Source organism: Ambystoma mexicanum, chromosome 1q (assembly GCF_040938575.1).
Source record: "Ambystoma mexicanum isolate Mex_15411 chromosome 1q, UKY_AmexF1_1, whole genome shotgun sequence".
NCBI classification, from domain to species: Eukaryota; Metazoa; Chordata; class Amphibia; order Caudata; family Ambystomatidae; genus Ambystoma; species Ambystoma mexicanum.
Window position 1 is genome coordinate 89,166,965 of NC_090922.1, and position 18,853 is coordinate 89,185,817.

Sequence of the window (18,853 nt, forward strand, 5' to 3'; positions counted from 1 at the left end):
GTTGTGTGGGCAGTCTGTAGTCAAAACTGTGTGTACATCCCTAGTGGGGATTTTTGTTCAATTCTCCACTGCATGGTGGATTGATATTTGCTTGTGCATCCATGTCTTTATCCTTATAAACATGTAGCTTCTTCATGTCTTAACAAGCCCATCTCCTTTGCAGATGCAGTTTTTCATGTTCTATGCAGTACACTGACATATTTGCCTGACAGCAACACTCTGCCGTTGGAAGGAGTCGATGTGCTTGCCTTAGTCAGGTTGTGACACTTGCACTAGTTTAATTTTTTACTGTCATATATTGCCACTGTTTCATCCTGTACTGATATTTTGTGTTGCTGGTAAGTATTTGTTCATGTGTGCTGTTTCTTATTGATTACTGAGAGCATATTGTCTGTTGCCTGTTTCCATTAGGGACAGTGCACTTTGTGACACTTGTGTCATGTGTTGTGCATTCATTTTGTTGCTTCCACATTGCATGCCATGCCATGGCGTGTTGGGTAGCTGAGATGGGGAAGGGTTGGGTGACATGGCACTATTTTGATGTGGTATTTTGCAAGGGGGTAGTCGTTCATGCTGCATGAATGTGTGTCTTTTTGTGACACAGCATTGGGTGTATTTAAGTAACTAGAGATGCACACAATGTAACACTTCCAGGTGAACAATCTCAGGCTGGTATGGTTGTGACAGTTGACTGTCCCTTTTGTCATCATCATTGATTGTCAGCTGGTATGTGCCAGGGCTGTGTGCACTCTACACGGGAGGGATTTTAGGTGAAGTAATTTGCCACAAGCTGGGTGCAGGCTGCCTCACCACGTGCCCTTTTTCACCTCCCATCCGCAGCGGGCGTGCATGTGGTTGGGGATGTGGGGGCACCACCATGCCCACCAGCACGCCCCGCCAGGTTGCAACGTTGTGCAGGACACATGCTGCCACTATGATCCTGCACACTACTGGGGGCACATATAGTAGCTGCCCACCAGAGCGATCAAGGGAGCGAAAGCGTGACTTGAGCACTCCGAATGTGTGCTCCACTATGCCCCGGGTTGCAATATGGGCTGTGTTGTATCTTACCTCGGGTGGTGTGGTGGGGTTCCGAATTGGCGTTATCATGTAAGTGCTCAGAGGGTAGGCACTGTCCCCTGGGGAGGTGATAATGGCTATCATTAGTGGGGTTTTCACATTACTCAGTGTCTGACATGCATGCATGTGCAGAGGCATTTATACTCACCAATCAGCCATGTGTCGCCATGCCGCCCATCTTCCAGGTCCCGGTTTAGGGGTGACATTCTGAATATGAAACTATCATGGCTTGACCCTGGATAGTTGGCATATACTGAGGTGATGATTCCCTTAGCATCACATACTACCTGCACGTTGATTGAATGCCAGTGCTTGCGGTTTCGATAGATGTGCTCAGTGGCCCTGGGAGGACGTAGAGCCACATGGGTGCAATCAATGGCACCTAGCACTTTGGGGAAGTGTGCCACCCCATTAAAGTCCTGGACCACGGCCTGCCTTTCTGCAGGTGTTCTGGGCATGTATATGTGCCTGCGGACTGAGGGGCGTGCAGTCATGATGCCCAACACCTGGTGTAGGCAGCGTGACTGCGTGGCCTGTGACACACCCCCCACTATGGCATCTGTCCACTGAAATGAACCAGTAGCCAAGAAGTGCAGTACATTGAGCACCTTTTCCAAGGGGCTCAGTGCTTGCGAGCACAGGGTGGGTGATGTGAGGTCATCCTCCCACTCCCTCACCAGGTCTAGGATTATGTGTGGTGGAAACCTGTATCTTCCATAGACCTGGTCATCAGGCATCCCAAAAAGGCTGGTCCTGGGTAAAAAAATGCGAGGCCTGGCTATCCTCCTCCTCCTGCGGTGTCCCACGACCACTGCTGCGAGGACCGGTATATACATCGTAGCGTCTGAGCTTGTTTGTTGTTTGTGTGCACTTTTATGCTGCGCGGGGCCGCTTACGCCTGCTTCCTGCTGGCGTACGTGTTTTCGGATTAGCGCGTCTTTTTTGGCGCACGCCTTTCCCCTGTTCGATTCCATGAATACGTGTTGTTAGCGCGCATGTGGGAGTTCTGAGCATTTACCCCCGGTACTTCCCTCGTAACGCCCACATTTACACACGTTGTTCCCCATTCCGCGTGTTACGCCCCGTGTTATGCCCACTTTTCTTGTGTGCGCTGCGCTATGTGTGCTTTCCCTGTGCGCGCAGCGCACGCCGTTTAGTGACGTGTGCGCCCGCGTGCGCCACCCACGAATTTAGCGCACATTCCATGAATCGATGCGCGTGGCTTGGCACACGTGCGCTGCGATTTTCACGCTTGTGCTGCGATTTTCACGCTTGCGCTCCCCTTTTCAGCACAAATTTACTCCATGAATCAGCCCCTTAATCTCTGGTTCACATCGTGCCCAATACACAAAAGAAAAAGCGTACCCAGCACAATCCTTCGCACTTACAGCGCTAGAAACGCCAAAAGCGTCATCGAGTTATCTGTGTCCTCTTTCTCTCTGCTTATTCAACACTATATAACTAAATAGATTGGGGGGGAATCTGGCAGATAGGTGGTCGCTTTGGGCAATCTTGGTTTCTCTGAATGTTTTATTATGAACGACTGCTGGCGTTATCACGACCCTTTGTTTTTATTGGCATCAATTGATGGTTGCATTATTAAATGTTATGCTTAATGAATTTGATATTCAAAATGAACGTGAGTGGCTGGATTCAGGAAATTGGGAGGTGATCTCTGTTTTAGCTGACGGATGTGAATAGGGGTGTATGTCTCACTGTGCATCAAGGAAACCTCAAGCCGTATCCCAGGGTTCCTCCTTGAATGAAATGTTACCCATGGTCATGGCTTGTTATAATTGTAGAGATCTTTGAGTAGTCTCTCCCCAGTGACAAGAGTTAGTTGCTGGAAGAATGCATCCCTGCAGATTGATGTCTGAGGCACACTACAATGAACTGGAGGTTTTGAATAGGTCCAGAGTCCTCAGGTGTCTGCCCGGGAGGATGGATTTACACCACTTGGGATTCCATTCCATTCTCTCTATTTTCATTCCAATTTCAAATTGATCAACAGGAACTCGGGAATTGGCCACAAATACATTATGGGCCTCATTACAACTCAGGCGTTAAGGGTTAACGCCGTCGTTAACCCTTAACGCCTGATTCCGATTTTAACGGCTGCTTCTAGCAGCCGTTAAAATCCATGGCGCTAAACCGCCTTGGTGCTAATTACGCCACCGTAATTTACGGTGGCGTAATTAGCGCCTTCCCCACTCCCGTTATGCCCTATGGGGCAAAAATGGGAAAGGGGAAGGGTAAAATGGGAAATGGGGATTTACCGCCCCACTCACCTTGGAATGGGGCGGTAAATCCGCCATCCACCATGGTGTAAACGTAGTTTACACCATGGTGGTAAAGTTGGCGTACTTACCGCCTGGGTCGTAATGACCCCCTATGTGTTTCCTCTGTTTCTCTCTTAAGTTCTTTCTGGGATGCTATTGGACTGGGCTTTTCCTTCGACTTCGAGGTTGCAGGAGCCCCATTGCTGCTTGATTCACATTACAAATACTCTTAATTTATGTGTTAAGTCATTCATTCATAATAGCATTGGATGTGACTTACCTCCTGTACATCTTTTTTTTCTCCATGTTGTCCAGTGCATTCATTTTTCTCTGGAATACCAATTCCAGCAGATGTTCCTCTAACCTCACTTGACTCGGAATTCAGGCAGGCATAGCACTGATTTCATGCATTCAACAACTTCATTACTTCATAGCTTGGGGCGCCGGTGACAGATCATAATGTGTTGCACTAATTTCCTTGTTAGTGTCACTGAAATGCCATTGAATTAGGAGCCGGGAAGATATAGGATGTGACAGGGTTTCCACAATTCATTTGTAGGGAAATGCTGAGTTGAAGCGGTCGGGAGACGTTGAAAGACGCTACAACCAAACCAATCTGACCTCCGTATTTACGAAGAATAATCTGGTGATAAGAGGGAAAAGGAAGACAGATGCAATCTACAGTAATCGATATGGAATTATCTGAACACAAACCAGCCGGCATGCAAAGGACTGGCGGATGGATGGGATCGGTCATGGAGGAGACGTAGCAAATCCTGGTGGTCTGCGATCTGATGCTCGGTACGCCAGGTATCTGCAAGAATGTGTGGCCCATCACACATCTGCCTAGGGTCTATCCAAACAACCAGGGTTTGAATCAGTTCAATTGAGTCAATCTAGTTGGGGCTGAAAATCGAAATGATTTGAATGGTTTGAACCTGGATTCAAACTTCTCAAAGTGTCCTTGCTTTTTTGACCTACTTGTACTATTGCCTGGAATTCTTGTTTGTTCTTCTTTCCTTTCCATTTAACTTTGATTTGATTTTTGTTTTATTTAACATAGTAAGCATTTGTTCATTTCTAATTGATCCAGCCTTATTTGAAACACAAGAATTAAAACTGGTTTGAGATGGTTCCAGCACAAATAAGGCGATTCGTGGAATATATACACTCACTTGGAACCTCCTCCCCTCCCCCCCCCCCCCGATCCAGCACATTGGTGGTTCAACTGGCTCATTTGAAACCTTTGTATCAATCGTTTCTACCATGATTCGCGTTCCATACTTCTCCAAGACCTACCCACCCCGTGCGTGATAGTATGGGTGCTTCCTTAGACAGGCACACGTCCCAGATAACCCACTTGATTTTTCTGTGCACAATTTTCATCGAAACGCATTCTCTTGAGCAACTAGTGTGCCGATAAGTAATATCAGCCTATCAGAAGGCACCACTCAAGCAGGTTGACATAAATATGCAGCTTTTTCAGATAAAGTGAACATCAGAGTTTAATTTAAAAAAGCAATGAAAATAAATATGCTTTAATTTGGGGGCATGAAATGAGAGATTCAATAAATGTACAAGAGACAATGCGTTGTGGAATTTTCTTTGCAGTAGATCTTTGCCAGTCTTCTCTATAACTGGCAATGAGGCCATGTTGAATGACAAAAAGACTTCTAAGGTTAGATGTTCTTCATACGAGTCCACAAGATAATCCCGGAAATTATGTATCTCCCAGCCCTAACTCAGTTCCCACAGGCTGCTTTCCAGCTCTACCTTTCAGTACAATGGCTGTCCTGGTATGGCTGCGGGGAGAGGAAGCACGTTTCTCACAACCAGTCCCTGAATCACATGCCTGGGTCCTTGCTATTCACCCTTTGTAAGGAGTATGATCACAGGGAGAGCCCTCCTTCTTGAAGCCTGAATACATCCCTTCCAGACTGGTGGATATCATAAGGCGTGGCCCCATGTCCTACATCCATATGATTTGTTTGATCTCAATGATCACAATAGCTCATCAAACCAAACCTGCTCCCCAGTCCTGTCTCTGGAAAGTTCAGGTTGTTTGTTGTTTGTTTGTTTATTTATTTGTAGAGCACGGCATACCCTAGGGTAACAGGGCGCAACAGAACAAGTATATGCGAAGCTTAGTTACACAAAGAGATATACAGTTTGCATACAGGTAATAATTAGTTACATAAGGAGATATTCGGTTTACAAGCAGGTAATAATTACAATGAATTTACAATGAAATATATCTATAGGGTGAGGGTGAGAGGACCCGGAATTGGTATAAGCCGGCTCAGATCCCTAGCAATGGACAAGTCCACTGTTGCATTGTAGCAATGAGACATCCATGTTTATATTATCACTTACACTTCCAGATTCCTCTGCTACCCATTGTACCTGCCTCAGCTCTCACCCCTAGCGTTCCTCCTTCCTGGACCTTTTCCACTTCCTACCAAAGAGTCAGCTTTAGACACCCAAGGCGTGGGCCTCATTACGCATGTACTTAGGACTTGGTGTCTGTAGATTTCTCTTGTGGTAGCGTTTGAAGTGCAATTCGCACCCGATGAAGGGCGCTCAGCCAATCAGGTGGCTGAAACAGCAGGCGAGAATACACAATCCCTGCCCGCTGCTCCAGCCATCCAAGGCCCTTCGCTCGGGCCTAGCAAGGCTCGGGCTGGCAGGCCGTTAAAGCCCATGTACGCCCGCCAGCCGGGGCGTGAAAGCTATAATGACAATTTATTTACTTACATGTGTTTTTAGGACACCCAATGCAGATGAATGTCCAAGATAGTGGGAAGACAAAACGTGTGCAACCCTGAACGTGTCTCATAAACAAATATGCTTAATCACTCGTGGGGTAAGAAAACTGTTCTAGGGCAAACAATAGAGAAAACATCTGTTGTGAGGACTGGGTAACACCGTGGATTTTGGCCTGGACCTGGAGAGTAAACTCCTAGAGCTCACATGTACTTGAGTACACTACTGGGATTGTGAGCGTGGTACAGTAGCCCAAGTTGAACAGTTGAATATTGCTAATGGAGGGAGGTTTCTATCCTTCAGCCTTAGTCTGGATGATTATTGCATAAGTGATACCCTGGCTGGTAGCGTGGGTTAGTTTCATCGAGCGGCTGGTATATGTAGATTTACTCCATCTACATTTGTAGGTGCCCATTCAACCCTCGCTCTCTCTCTCTGCAACCAACCTTTGTTTGTTCAAATGGCACCAACCTTTTTCCCTTCCTTCCTAAAACAGTAATCTCAACTTCCTCGTATTTCTTTCTCATACGAAATAGCCTCTACTTATGATAGTTATTTGACCACTTGCAGGTCATAACAAATGCCCTTTTGTTTTGCTTAAATATACCCCTCTAACTCTTGCCTCTAATATGCCATGGACCAGCCCACACAATGAAGCCAATATCTAACTCAACCAGGTAGCCTTTCAATAGCTATCCCATGTATTCCATTTTAAACAGGGACTTATGTTATCTCTCTGGTATTAGGTTAATGCAAAGCTCTACTCTCATCATGACCTCACACTGCTTTCAGGTCCCGATAAAGTGCTAAAACTGCAGGATCCGTACCCCACACCTACACATTCCCTTTAGCTTTAATTCGGATAAGTAATCGTGCGAGAATTCCGGTACCCCCAAATCAATATGCACTGGGTTGCACTTTCATTTTAAAATGGCTTGAGCCTATATACTGCTTTCTTTGTAGGGATCTATTAATATTTTCTCGTATTGATTGTGTCTACATATTAATTTTCCCACTTATCAGCACCTTTGAAGGGCTTTTGAAGACAGTGCACATGGTATCGCCAATATTAGAAGACACCCTTTCCCAATAGCCTGTATACTCTACTTTATGAAGAAGTCTAGAAGCACTTCATACTTGTTCATTACACCGAAGTGTTCATCACACCCACATGTGAAATGTTTGTGCCCTGGTGAAGGATCATTCAGTAATGTTGTTCTGGAACTGAAACATGTCGACCGTGTATTTTGGTAGACAAATGTGTTTCAACTATCCACAATATTATTTCACGTTTGTTGCCCAAATAATGTCTATATTAGTCAAACCTTCCAATACGATGTATTAATTTTACATGTGTACCTACATGTGAATCGCCTTTTGGTGTCCTTGTTAAATGCCTAAACTATGTACTCGCATAATATGGTTCATTTGTGCTCACCATCCACCAATAAGTCATGTAATTCTCTAAAACGTGTTTGGATGAGAGGACTGTCTATGATCGTGTCCATTATATAAGCATGTTATGTTTTCCTGAAATGGAGGAGGCTGGATGAATCCCTCTCTTTTATCACGCATATAATGCCACCCTTTCTTGTTCTAAGAGTTGCTGCACTGTTAGTAACTGGCGCACAGGACATGGAGCTGGTGTAGTTATGGATGTGATTGCAACGTTCTTCCTAATTATCTAAAAAAGAAAGCTCAGAACATCACTAACATGTTTGTATATGACCTTTTGGTTCAATGTGTATGAAAAGGTTGCAGCAGAGATTTTAAAACTGCACAGAACGTTCTGGAAGGGGTGAATCTCTGATTAAGCGAGTAGGAAGATGTATTATTTTGCATTCCTTATACAGGAGCAATTTAACATTTATTGTAAAAGACATTTATAATCCCCAGGTATACGCCAGATCCGTGTTTGCTGACATGATTGTGGGAGGAGAAGAAGACACCCTTTGACAGAATCTGATAGATTATGTTACGTGATGTGTTTTTGCAATGTTTTTCAGAGTTTTTGCATTTGAGTGCATGAATATGCCTTATTTAAGAGTCTGTCTTTTAATATGGAATAATAAAATGGAAAGGAATCGTTTGCAAGTACATTGGTATTCACAGGTGATGGTTCTTGGTGACTTTTGGCGACTGTGACAGTTGAAAGACTTTTTGGTGCAGTTATTTTTGTAATGCTCATACGCTGTAGTTCAGTGTTCAAAATTTGACTCTAAAATCGTTTGAGGTCACGTGGCATTGAATGGGCATTCTCCATTGCTCGTTTAACCGCATTGTTAGACTGAAAGCTGTATTGCATTTTTTAGCTGTACAAATCAATTTTGTTCATTTTTGATTTTTCTAAAATCCCCAAAAATAAATGAGGTTATCTCTTTTTTTATTTTTGGAAACTCTATCTGTATGCTTGTCCACCATCGGCAAAGGAAACATATTCTACAATTTCTAGGGGGAAGGGTGAGAGACAGGGAAAATAGTGAGGTGGCGGTCCTACTCTTTGACTGTTTTGTACAATACGGTTTTCTTTTCGACAACTCGCTGCTGGGGGTGTGGCTCCTTTTTGTGGTTTTTAAATAATAGAATCTGCAGGGAACTAGCCAACCCCGCTGCAGTCTTCTCCTCACCTCTTCCCTCCCAGGCCCTTTGCAACGCACTGGCCACACGCCATTGCACAAACTCAGGACATCCTGAGCACTCGTGCATCCCTCTCCCCTGTCCTCCTCCCACTCTCTTGCCTCCTATGACCTCCCATCCTCCCTCTGCCTTTCTCTCCTATCACACCTGATGACGTCACCAGAGTTGTCCGCTCCATGAAGGTCTCCCCCAACAGGTTTCCCCTGCTCCTCCAGAACCATTAACGACAATATTGGCTCTGTTACCCCTGCACTCGCTGATTTATGCAACAACAATTTTGGTACTGGATCTTTCCCCTCCGCCCTCAAGCACCCCTTTATCTGTCCCCTCCTGAAACAACCTTCTGCAGTCCCATCTTGTCACGCCAACTACCGCCCCCTATATATCACCCCCTGCCTTAGGAAATTCTTGGAGAAGCTGTTCTTCCCCCAAATGACCCAGCACACTGAACTTGTTGGTTGCCTCCACAACCATCAATCTGGATTCCGAGCATCCAGAGGCATGGAAACTGCTCTTCTGAACACCCGGGAGGAACTGCTCGCATCTCTTGATTCCAACTCTCCAGCTGTTCTCATTCTACTTGATCTCTCCTTTGCATTTGATACGGTCAACCACTCCATCTTCCTAAAACGGTTCCACAATACCCTAGGTATCTAAGAGCGGGCTCTGGACTGGCCGACCTCCTTCCTAAGTGACCGTCTAACCCAGGTTATTCTGGGCTCTTTCTCCTCTCCCACCTCTATCTCCACATGTGGCATCCCCCAGGGCTTCAACCTTTCTCCCTGGCTCCTTAACACCTATCTTGCTCCGCCTGCCCACCTCATTTCCACCTTCTCCCCGAACTTCCAGTTTTTGCAGATGACACAGAACTCTTCTTCAAACTTCCCTCTGATCGTCTTCTTACTTCCTCCATCATTCCTGACTGCTTATCTGCCATCCAGTTCAGGTGCACTTCCAATGATCTCTGCCTCAATGACAGCAAGACTGAAATCCTTCCTATTGGGACTCCTGCTCCTGCTTCTGTCCCTCACTCTGGCAATCTTCTATGGGCCCTCCCCCTTCTCCTTCATCTGAAGCCAGAAACCTTGAAGTCATCTTCGACTCCTCTGTTTCCTTCATCCCTCACACCGAGGACCTTGCCAAGAAGTCCCACTTTCATCTACACCTCCTCAAAGGAATTCTTCTTTTCCTCACTTTCCCCCAGAAGCTCAATGTCTCTAGAGCTCTGGTTCTCTCTAGGCTAGACTACCACAATAGCCTTCTCCTTAATCTACCCTCTTCTTCTCTACGACCCCTGCAGCCAATTCAGGATAGGACTGCGAGACATATCCTTGACCTCAAGCCCAGGGACCACATCTCTCCAGCCCTTAAAACTCTCCACTGGCTCCCAGTTGCTGCAATGATCAAATTCAAATCCCTCTGCATCATTCACAAGGCTGTCTGAGGCCGGGGACCATGCTATCTACAACTTTCTCTCACTAAATACTCTCCCTCTAGATCTTTACGTTCCTCCGGCACCAACTCTCTGTGTGTTAAGCACTTCGCTAAAAAGCGAGCTGGTGGATGATCTCTTTCCTCAGCAGGAGCAGCCTCCCCCTTCCTCTTCATTTTGAGTCAGATCTCCTCAAATTCCAGACGCTTCTCAAGACTTTCCTTTTCACCTCCTCTTTCCTTTCCTCCTTCCTCTGCTAAATCCTACAGTTGCTGAGATTGGTGACCAGGGGCCTTATGTGTCCTCCCGGGTCCTGGCCTCCCAACCCCCAATCACCTACAGCCTCCCCCCCAGCACTTCACCTTGGCACCCACTGACCTATGTCACCACAAGCCTGCACTTATTTATTGGCAGCTGACCACTCCACCTAGGCACTTACAGCTGCTCACTCCCTAGCACTTCCCTCCTGATACACCTAGCATTTACCCCCCCACTCCCTCATCCCTTCTGTCTCTGCACTTGCACGTTCTGAATGCTCACAAGGCCTAGTAGATCTGCCTCTTTCATTGTTATATTTGTTTTTCATTCCCATGTTCCCTTCCTTTTGCCCTGTGGGTGCTTTGAAACACAATTTACTGGATGTATAAGTGCCTTACAAATGGCCAATAAATAAATGATTAAATAACATGTCTTGACACACTAGTCTACATGAAAATTGTGCAGATTCCAGATTGTCTAATACTGCTATGTCTGGAGCACACAGTTAGTCACAGGCAAGAAGTAACAGATATTTGTTAACAGCCATAGATGAGTTTTGAAATCTTCATTGTTTCTTTACCTTACTCAATGGTACTTGGCAGGCATTCAATAGAGATGGCTCTGCCGTAGAAGAACACAAGCCACATAGCAGAACCTTTACGCTGTATATGCAACCAGGAGATAGGGAGAGCAAGATGTCTGCTTTCTTAGCATCGGTGTAAACCTTGCGCTGTAATATGCACTATGATTATACAGTGGACATAACATTGGTTATGCAAAGCTGCAGCCAGAGCAAAGGGATCTGTAACATCAATGGGGCCATTTTGCTTGTACAGAAGGATTCGGAAAATGGTGCAGTGGTGTTTTTTGGGATCTACAGAGTAAAGGAGCTTGGATCCAAAATTCATACAAGCGACACCAACTAGATTGACTGCCACCAAAAAAGAGTTGACTCGGACAAGTGTAGCGAGTAATTACTGGTTCATTCCACTTCGCCGGTTTTACTATGTTTAGTGATCATTAGAAATAGGGCTTAACGCTACTTTATTTCAAAATGGATCAGAGTTCTCGCAAACGTCAAGAACGATGAGTATAGGAGGGATTGCCTGATTGCATTGTCAGGGAAGGTGCAATGACATTTTGTTTTTCTATTGTAAAGGCTGAACAAATTGTTATGCTATTACAAGACACTGTTTTAGCATGTGTCAAGCTGAACACGCATGTTGTGCAGTTTGTTTCACATAGGCAACAAAGAGAAATAGTGTGGAAGTTCACAGCAGCTCACACCAGGGTTGGAAATGTGATTTTTCCATTTTTACATATGCTTGAGGTTCAGTCATACAGAACTTTCTGGGTGCGGTCTAGTTCTACGAATCCTGTCGAGTCAGTCGAGCCATTAAGAGGTTGGGCAACACCACTTGTAGGAAAGCTTCTCAATTTTTGGCTTCCACAGGACCTTTGGCATCTGGACACTATGCCGCCGCCATGCCTTAAGACCAAATGTTCGTCCCCAGTTTTTCATTGGATTCAAGATGTGAGTTAATGTGTGCAGCTGCTACTGCCTGCAGTAGTGCGGCAGGGATCAGGAACATTGGAATCCTAGAGAAAGCTGAACGGCTGTTCCAGCTTTTCTGTTATTTCCCTTCTCGGAGGATCCTATTGGCAAGAAGAGCCCCCACAATCGCTATGGAAATAACAAATCTCCCCGAGGAGTCTTAGAATCTCGCATCTCAGTTATCATCACAATCAAATGCTTTTTTTTAAACACTCTAGAGCTTTTACATGATACATCAAGAATCCACAAATAAAACAAGATTTTCAATGTTCAAATACACAATGCAATTCAAATGATTCCTGTCTTTACTGCCAGACACTTAAATACAATTCTGAGATAAAATATCAAGTATTTCATGAGTGCAAAACATCAAAACCCATAATTAATAGAAATTATGTCGGACTTGTGAATTGTTAAAATTCATAGGAATTATTTAATTCCGGTGAATTATGCTCTTCAACAAATTAGAAAACTAGACAAATACTTTCTCTGTCTGCCTTTCTTTTCACCAGTTAATTTGGCCTTTGTTTACTAAACATAGAAAGAGATTTCAATGCAAAAAGTCTATTCTGTTCATTCGGTGAACAATGCAAAGAACCACAATCCAACAGTTTAATCTACACTACAACCGCAAAGAGGTGTATTCAGTGTATCATAGTATCGGTGTCCCGTACCATGATCTGTCTGTTTGCTACACTTTGCAACAAGCAGATCTCCTGCAAAGCCAGTTTTGAAAAACACAGTTTAAGAAGAAAAACTCTTCATTAAAATACCACCTAATGTGTTTCTACATTATATTCGTTTCACTTAAGACTATCAAAGAGTATACTACAGTATTCATCTTACTTATTTCAATTTAAAATAAAATATGTTTGGAAGTCATATTTCTTACAAACCAAACAAAATCATGTCAAATAAAAATCAGGTAAGAAGGTTCATGTTCCAGCAGTCGCATCTTAGAGGCCCTGTGAACCACCAAAAAGAATTACCTTGTCGTCCAGCTTCTTCGCACAGAAGGAGAGCTCCACGTAGCCGTTGTTCCCAGAAATCTCTTCTGCCATCACCTGGGAGCAGAATGAAAAAAGAGACAGGGAGATTAGCTGGTCATGTGATTGGGATGCCTGTCGGTTTGGCATCATATGCACAGCACACTTCTGGTTTTCCTCCTACCTCCTCCCTCTTGGTCTCTCTGTCCACCACCTTTCATGGGAGCTTCGGGCTCTCTTTTGAATTTGAATTCCCTCTATTTGCCTCAAATATATCCCTTCTCATTCCCAGTCTTTAGGTAACTAAGTGTGTATCTTGTAAATTTGATTTATTTTATTTGATATACAAACAGCAACAAGGCTTTGTATAACACATGACATACACTTCATATACAAACATTTACATGATTCACATAAAAGCCACAAGTTAGGATCAAGACTTATTAAAGACATTTAAAAATTTTGACTAAGTGCATGTAAAATCGGACAATAAAATAAATTAGATTTATGTCGTTTCCCTGGATAAAAACCATCCATAAAGAAGGTATTTCTTTGATAGTGGTTGCATTATCATAAGCTTTGAAGAATTTCATGCGTATTGAATCTAAACTTTCACATTCAGTAATCAAGTGAAACATTGTTTCGCATACCAGATTTCCACATAAGCGACAAAATGTATGTGAGTAGTAAAATTGATTTTTCCTTCCTTTAGACGAAAGGACCTCTGTCGCATTAAATGTAATTAGAAGGTAAGTACAAAAAATGTACGGACTAGGATAAGCAGTGATGTACCTCGGAGGAGATGTACGTGCCATTCTTTCATTGCAAAAATTGCTAGTGTATGTCGTACTCCCAACATGAAGCATGTTTTGCATAAAAGCAACCTCACGTAATTTGATCTTCGACCAATGTTTAACATGGCCAGATAGGAATGAATTGCTACCCTCATGTAACCATTTCTTATGGATACACTTTAAGGCACCCATAGTACCAATTGAAGGCCAATACTTAAGAAGGCCTTCATATAGGGGACAATAATTTTATCAGTTTGTACTGTAAGTAGACGTTCAAAGAGCAGTACACATTGGGCTACATACACATTCCATATACCCTTTAGGTAAAATTCTAGGTAGAGGTACTCCATGCTGATGCATTGGGGGAGGCAAAATAGCCTCCTCAGTAATTTTGCTTCAAAAACAACCAAACGTTTCTTGTATTTTTGGCCCCAAATTGCAACAGCATATGACAGCATAGACAAGATCTTAGCATTGTAAATGGACAGAACAGCAGATGCGCAGTACCCATTATTGTGTCCAATTAATGCACTTAGGGCATTAACGGATATCACACATTTTCTTTTCAGTTCAGCCCAGTGCAAGTCCCATTTCAATTTCTCATCAACAAGAAGGCCTAGATATTTATAGGATGATACTTACTCCAGCGGTTCGGTAGATAAGGTCCATCGGAAGCTTTTGGGTCGATGTTTCTGGGTAAAGACCATAATTTTGCTTTTGGCGATGTTAATCTTAAAACCATTAGCTTCTGAATATGTAGCTAGGGCATTCAACATCAGTTGTAAGCCTGCTGGCGTATAGTCCATAAGTATAAGGTTGTCTGCATATGCGAGCCAGCCTATAGGGACGTTCTTAATTTTTACAGGGTTTGCAGCATGGATATGAAATGCCGCAGACATTTCAGCTAGATATAAGTTAAATAGGATGGCCGCAATCATGCATCCCTGTTTGACTCCACAATGGGTAGCCATGGATTTTGATAAACTGCCCACTGCATTTAGGCACACGCGAACAGTGGTGTCTACATGCAAGATCATCAACATACAGAGCAAGCCAAGTGGAATCCCCCCGGCATCCAATTTCCTCCACAACTGATTCCTACAAACAGTGTCGAATGCGGCGGAAAAATCAATAAATGCGCAGTGTACATCTAGATTACGTTGCTACCAAGAGTGTTCAATTGCAGAAGTCAGTATGAGCAGGTTATGTGAAGTGCTTGAATTGTCTCTGAAGCCTATTTGGTTTGCTGGCAGGATCTTATTGTCAGCAATCCAACTGTTCAACTCAAATAAGAAGACATTTGTGAAGATTTTGGAAGTAGAGTCAAGCATAGCTAGCATTACGGAAATTAGATGGATCGTCCCAGGCCCCTTTCTTGTGTATGGTCAAGATGTTATTGGATTTCCAAGATGGAGGAAGTATACCATGTTGGGCAATGTGAGAGAATAGTAGATGTAGGGCAGCGCCCCATAATGGGGGGTCTCGTTTAATTACAAGGTGGAAAATTCTGTTGGGACCGGCAGCATGTGAAGATTTTAATCTATCGATGATAGTTATGATATCTAAAACTGAAGCCTTGCATTCCCATGGTACTGCAGGGATCAGTAGGATCGTGTTTGTGGATTTGGCTCGACCAAAGGTGGATTGGATATGTTTAGCCCATGGATCTTCATTGATACAGTTTAAGGTGAGTTCACGTTTTCTATTCTTTGCAATCAGTTTCCATATCCCATTGCCATCGCCCGATAAGGCTAGTCTGGCAATTTTCTGCCATAAATGTGACTCCAGTTCTTTTTTATGGTTTTTGAGCCAACTTCTGTAGGAGCATTTTAGAGCATGGATTTGGGCTGTGATTGAAGACACAGGGAACCTGACATTATCATGGTGCACAATGCTTTTAATTTCACGGCGCAGATTTCTTTTTGCAATTTGGATCATTTTGTCATTGCCAATTCTTGAGGGCAGAAAGATATTAGCTCTTTCAAAAACTGATTTGTGAGATCTTTGTTCAATGGCTTTACTTTGAATTTCAACCATGATTTTTGAAAAGTTCGAGATCATTGCATCATCGATATTTGAAGCCAATGCACAAGATCGTGTAAAATCGGGAAGTAGTGCCTGGGCAGTGTTATGTGCTTCCTGCATGTTGTTATTTTTTCTCTGGATTCGATTAAGGCTTTCATTGAGAGATATCTAACCATTCCTATCATGTTCCGTTGTTGATTTATTTCCATACTTGGTATAAATGAGGAGGCATAATGGAAGATGGTCACTCTCATCGCGACCAACTACACCCATGGCTACGATGTATTGCATACCCAATTGGTTAGAAAAGATATAATCAACGGTCACAGCAGAGTATCCCTCAATTCTTGATGGTGCTGTGTGAGGTTCACTCAGCGACCAGCCAATTAATCGCACTAAATTATAGGGTTGTAATGACTTGCGCCATTTGTTACCTTGTGTGTTGAAAGCCGGTTTAATAGCCTCAGATTTATGAGAATGAGAGGTCAATTGTTCAATTGGCATCATCTCACCAATCTTGGCATTGAAATCACAAAGTAGCCAAATAGGAAGCTGATGAGAGTAGACCTTTATGATCCTTTCAACTGTTTTTGTATTCTCTAAGTTAAGCGACATCTTAGGTGGAACGTATACTTTTATTATGATTATGTTAATTGCATACTGCAATATTTTTGCAATTAATACATTGTGTCGATTGAGGCAATTTCACAATTGACCAAGGGGCCTGTACAGATATCAGTAACCCACCCTTCGGATGTCCTAGATGGCCTTTTATGGCAACTTCATGAACAGTACATCTGTCATCAATCTGTAACTCAGCTGTGACCCAAGTTTCTTGCAGGGCCACAATTGAGAACATATCAATGTTACTCAAAAGTTCATCTGCTTCAAAGATGTGTGAGTGGTCACGAGTGCTCCATGAGTAAAGGAATTCTGGGTTCACAGGTCAATTGCGTGTGCCAGAGAAGTGTTCTTTGAATGTTAAGGGTATCCATTGCCAGTATCCTTCAGGTACATCCTTATGTGGATTATTGGTAGTAGTGTTTGGATGGGTATCATCTACTTTCGTTTTACGGGACACTTCATTTCCATGACAACATGATGTAACTGGTAACCCAGTTTTATGTGGGGTACACTGCTTGGAATCTATTACCAAGTTACAGATGGTACAGCGATTCTTGGAATAGCAGAGCTCCTTTTTGTAACTGGAATATTAACTCTTTGGGCGATGTAACCAACTTGAAGAAGATGTTCTTCAAAGCCCATGATGTAGTTAAGGGTAGCATCAGTTTTAAAACATACATTAGATGTATAGTGGTTGCTGAGCTCAATTTGGTCGACTAGCCGAATGTCATTTGAGGTTATAACTCTCAATGGTATGATTGCATGGAATATTTTCAATATCGCAGATCTATTAAGTGGACATTGAGGCTGATCTACGGGAATTTGTGTCAATTGTAGCGCTGCCATTGTGTCAGACTTAGTTGGAATTGATGTACCAGAGTTGTGAGAGAGATTATCTTCTACAGCACTATTACCTGTAATCCATTCCTTGGGAAGAGTCAGCTGTCTATTTTCAGTGTGACTGGGAGCAATAGTTATTATTATTTTTTTTTGTTTAGAACTTTGAGTATTACTTGTTTTGGCAGATTTTGCACCAGCTATGGTGCGCTCACTGTTATTACGAGTTGGTATTCCAGATGGTTCAGTATTGGATACAATAACATTAGGTTCAATGTGCGCGGAAACATTGTTCGTGGTCTGTGGTACATTACCAGGAAAAGAATGGTTGTACAAAAGATTCCGTTTACTATTGAGTGCACGTCGCTTACCATACATAAAAGCATGATGAACACGATTCCGTAGTCGCGACTTGCGCTCTAGTGATTTGGCGCGTTGGACATTTTGAGTGTCCTTTATCGCGATCGGTTTGCACTGGGGAAGGGGTATGGATTAGGGAGGAAGATTCATCACTGTGCACTGCGCGCCACATTTCCTCCTTACACTAGTGTGAATCAAAAGTGATTGAATATCAATTTTCGTTTCTAGTTTCGTTTGGCCAATAGGTGAGATAGCAAATTTTCAAGGGCTTCAAATTTATCATCAGACGTCATGCTCTGATCATTTTCTCTGTCATCCTTCACAATACCAGGGTCATTGGTAACCTCCTGTGTAGGTATCATGTGAGAAGGATGGCGTGTTTTAGTGGATGACTTAAACATGAAAATGCAAGGAGCACTAGTCTTCGGGCCAGGAGGATTTATAGCAATTGTAGTCACTGGGTCAGAGAGCAACAGAGATGAGGCCTTTCGGTTGAGTAATATTGACTAGCTTTGATGGAGGAGTGAAATATAAAGGAGTAGCAATGGGCTCTCCGAGCGAGAGATCTAGATCTTGGCCTAACTATTCAAGTTCCATTTCCTCTGAGAGTTAGATTGATCGATCGTTTGCTTTATGCAAGGGTTCTGAGACACACAAGAAGGTGAACCAGCAGATAAAACCGGTGCTGCTTCGGATGAGTTGTTAACACCATCAATATGGGCAGTTGATCCAGACAGCAATTGGTTATTGTCAGCTACTTTCACCACAACAACAGGAATTGCAGTGGGGTGGACAAGGGCACCCTCACCTGAAGCATGCTCCGGCGGGGAGGGCAAGGACCCACCCAGTACATCATTTAAGAGTTTTATTCTCACAAAACCCAACTCACTGGATAATTCTAGTATCAGATTGTCAGTAGTTTCAGCCAACAAGAGCGCATTTCTCACAGTGATGGCACATTCAGATGCTTGAGAATGGACAGATTTGGGGAAGTATGCAGTAATGGGATTGCCATTATAAGGTGGTATATTGGGACATGTAATGACCTTATGTATGCATTTGCGTCTATTTCTAAGATTTTTATGCATTTCCAGCTCTCTCAAATGGTCAGTCATTACACTATTGCACTATTAAAATTGTCTTATATGTACTAAAACAGTATGCAGTATACAGTATATGACAGGAAAAAGACAAATGACCACAAATGATACGTTCTCCTTAAT

The 18,853-nt window shown here is 43.3% G+C and overlaps 1 protein-coding gene across 3 annotated transcripts in view; it reads right to left on the minus strand.

The window, feature by feature from the left end:
- CPNE7 (copine 7) overlaps positions 1-18,853 on the minus strand; it is a 1,149,025-nt gene that overhangs the window by 408,354 nt on the left and 721,818 nt on the right. For all 3 annotated transcript variants that reach the window (XM_069635582.1, XM_069635584.1, XM_069635583.1), the window contains exon 5: positions 12,994-13,068. In XM_069635582.1, the coding sequence (XP_069491683.1) occupies positions 12,994-13,068 (75 nt within the window). The remainder of the gene's footprint in view (positions 1-12,993; positions 13,069-18,853) is intronic.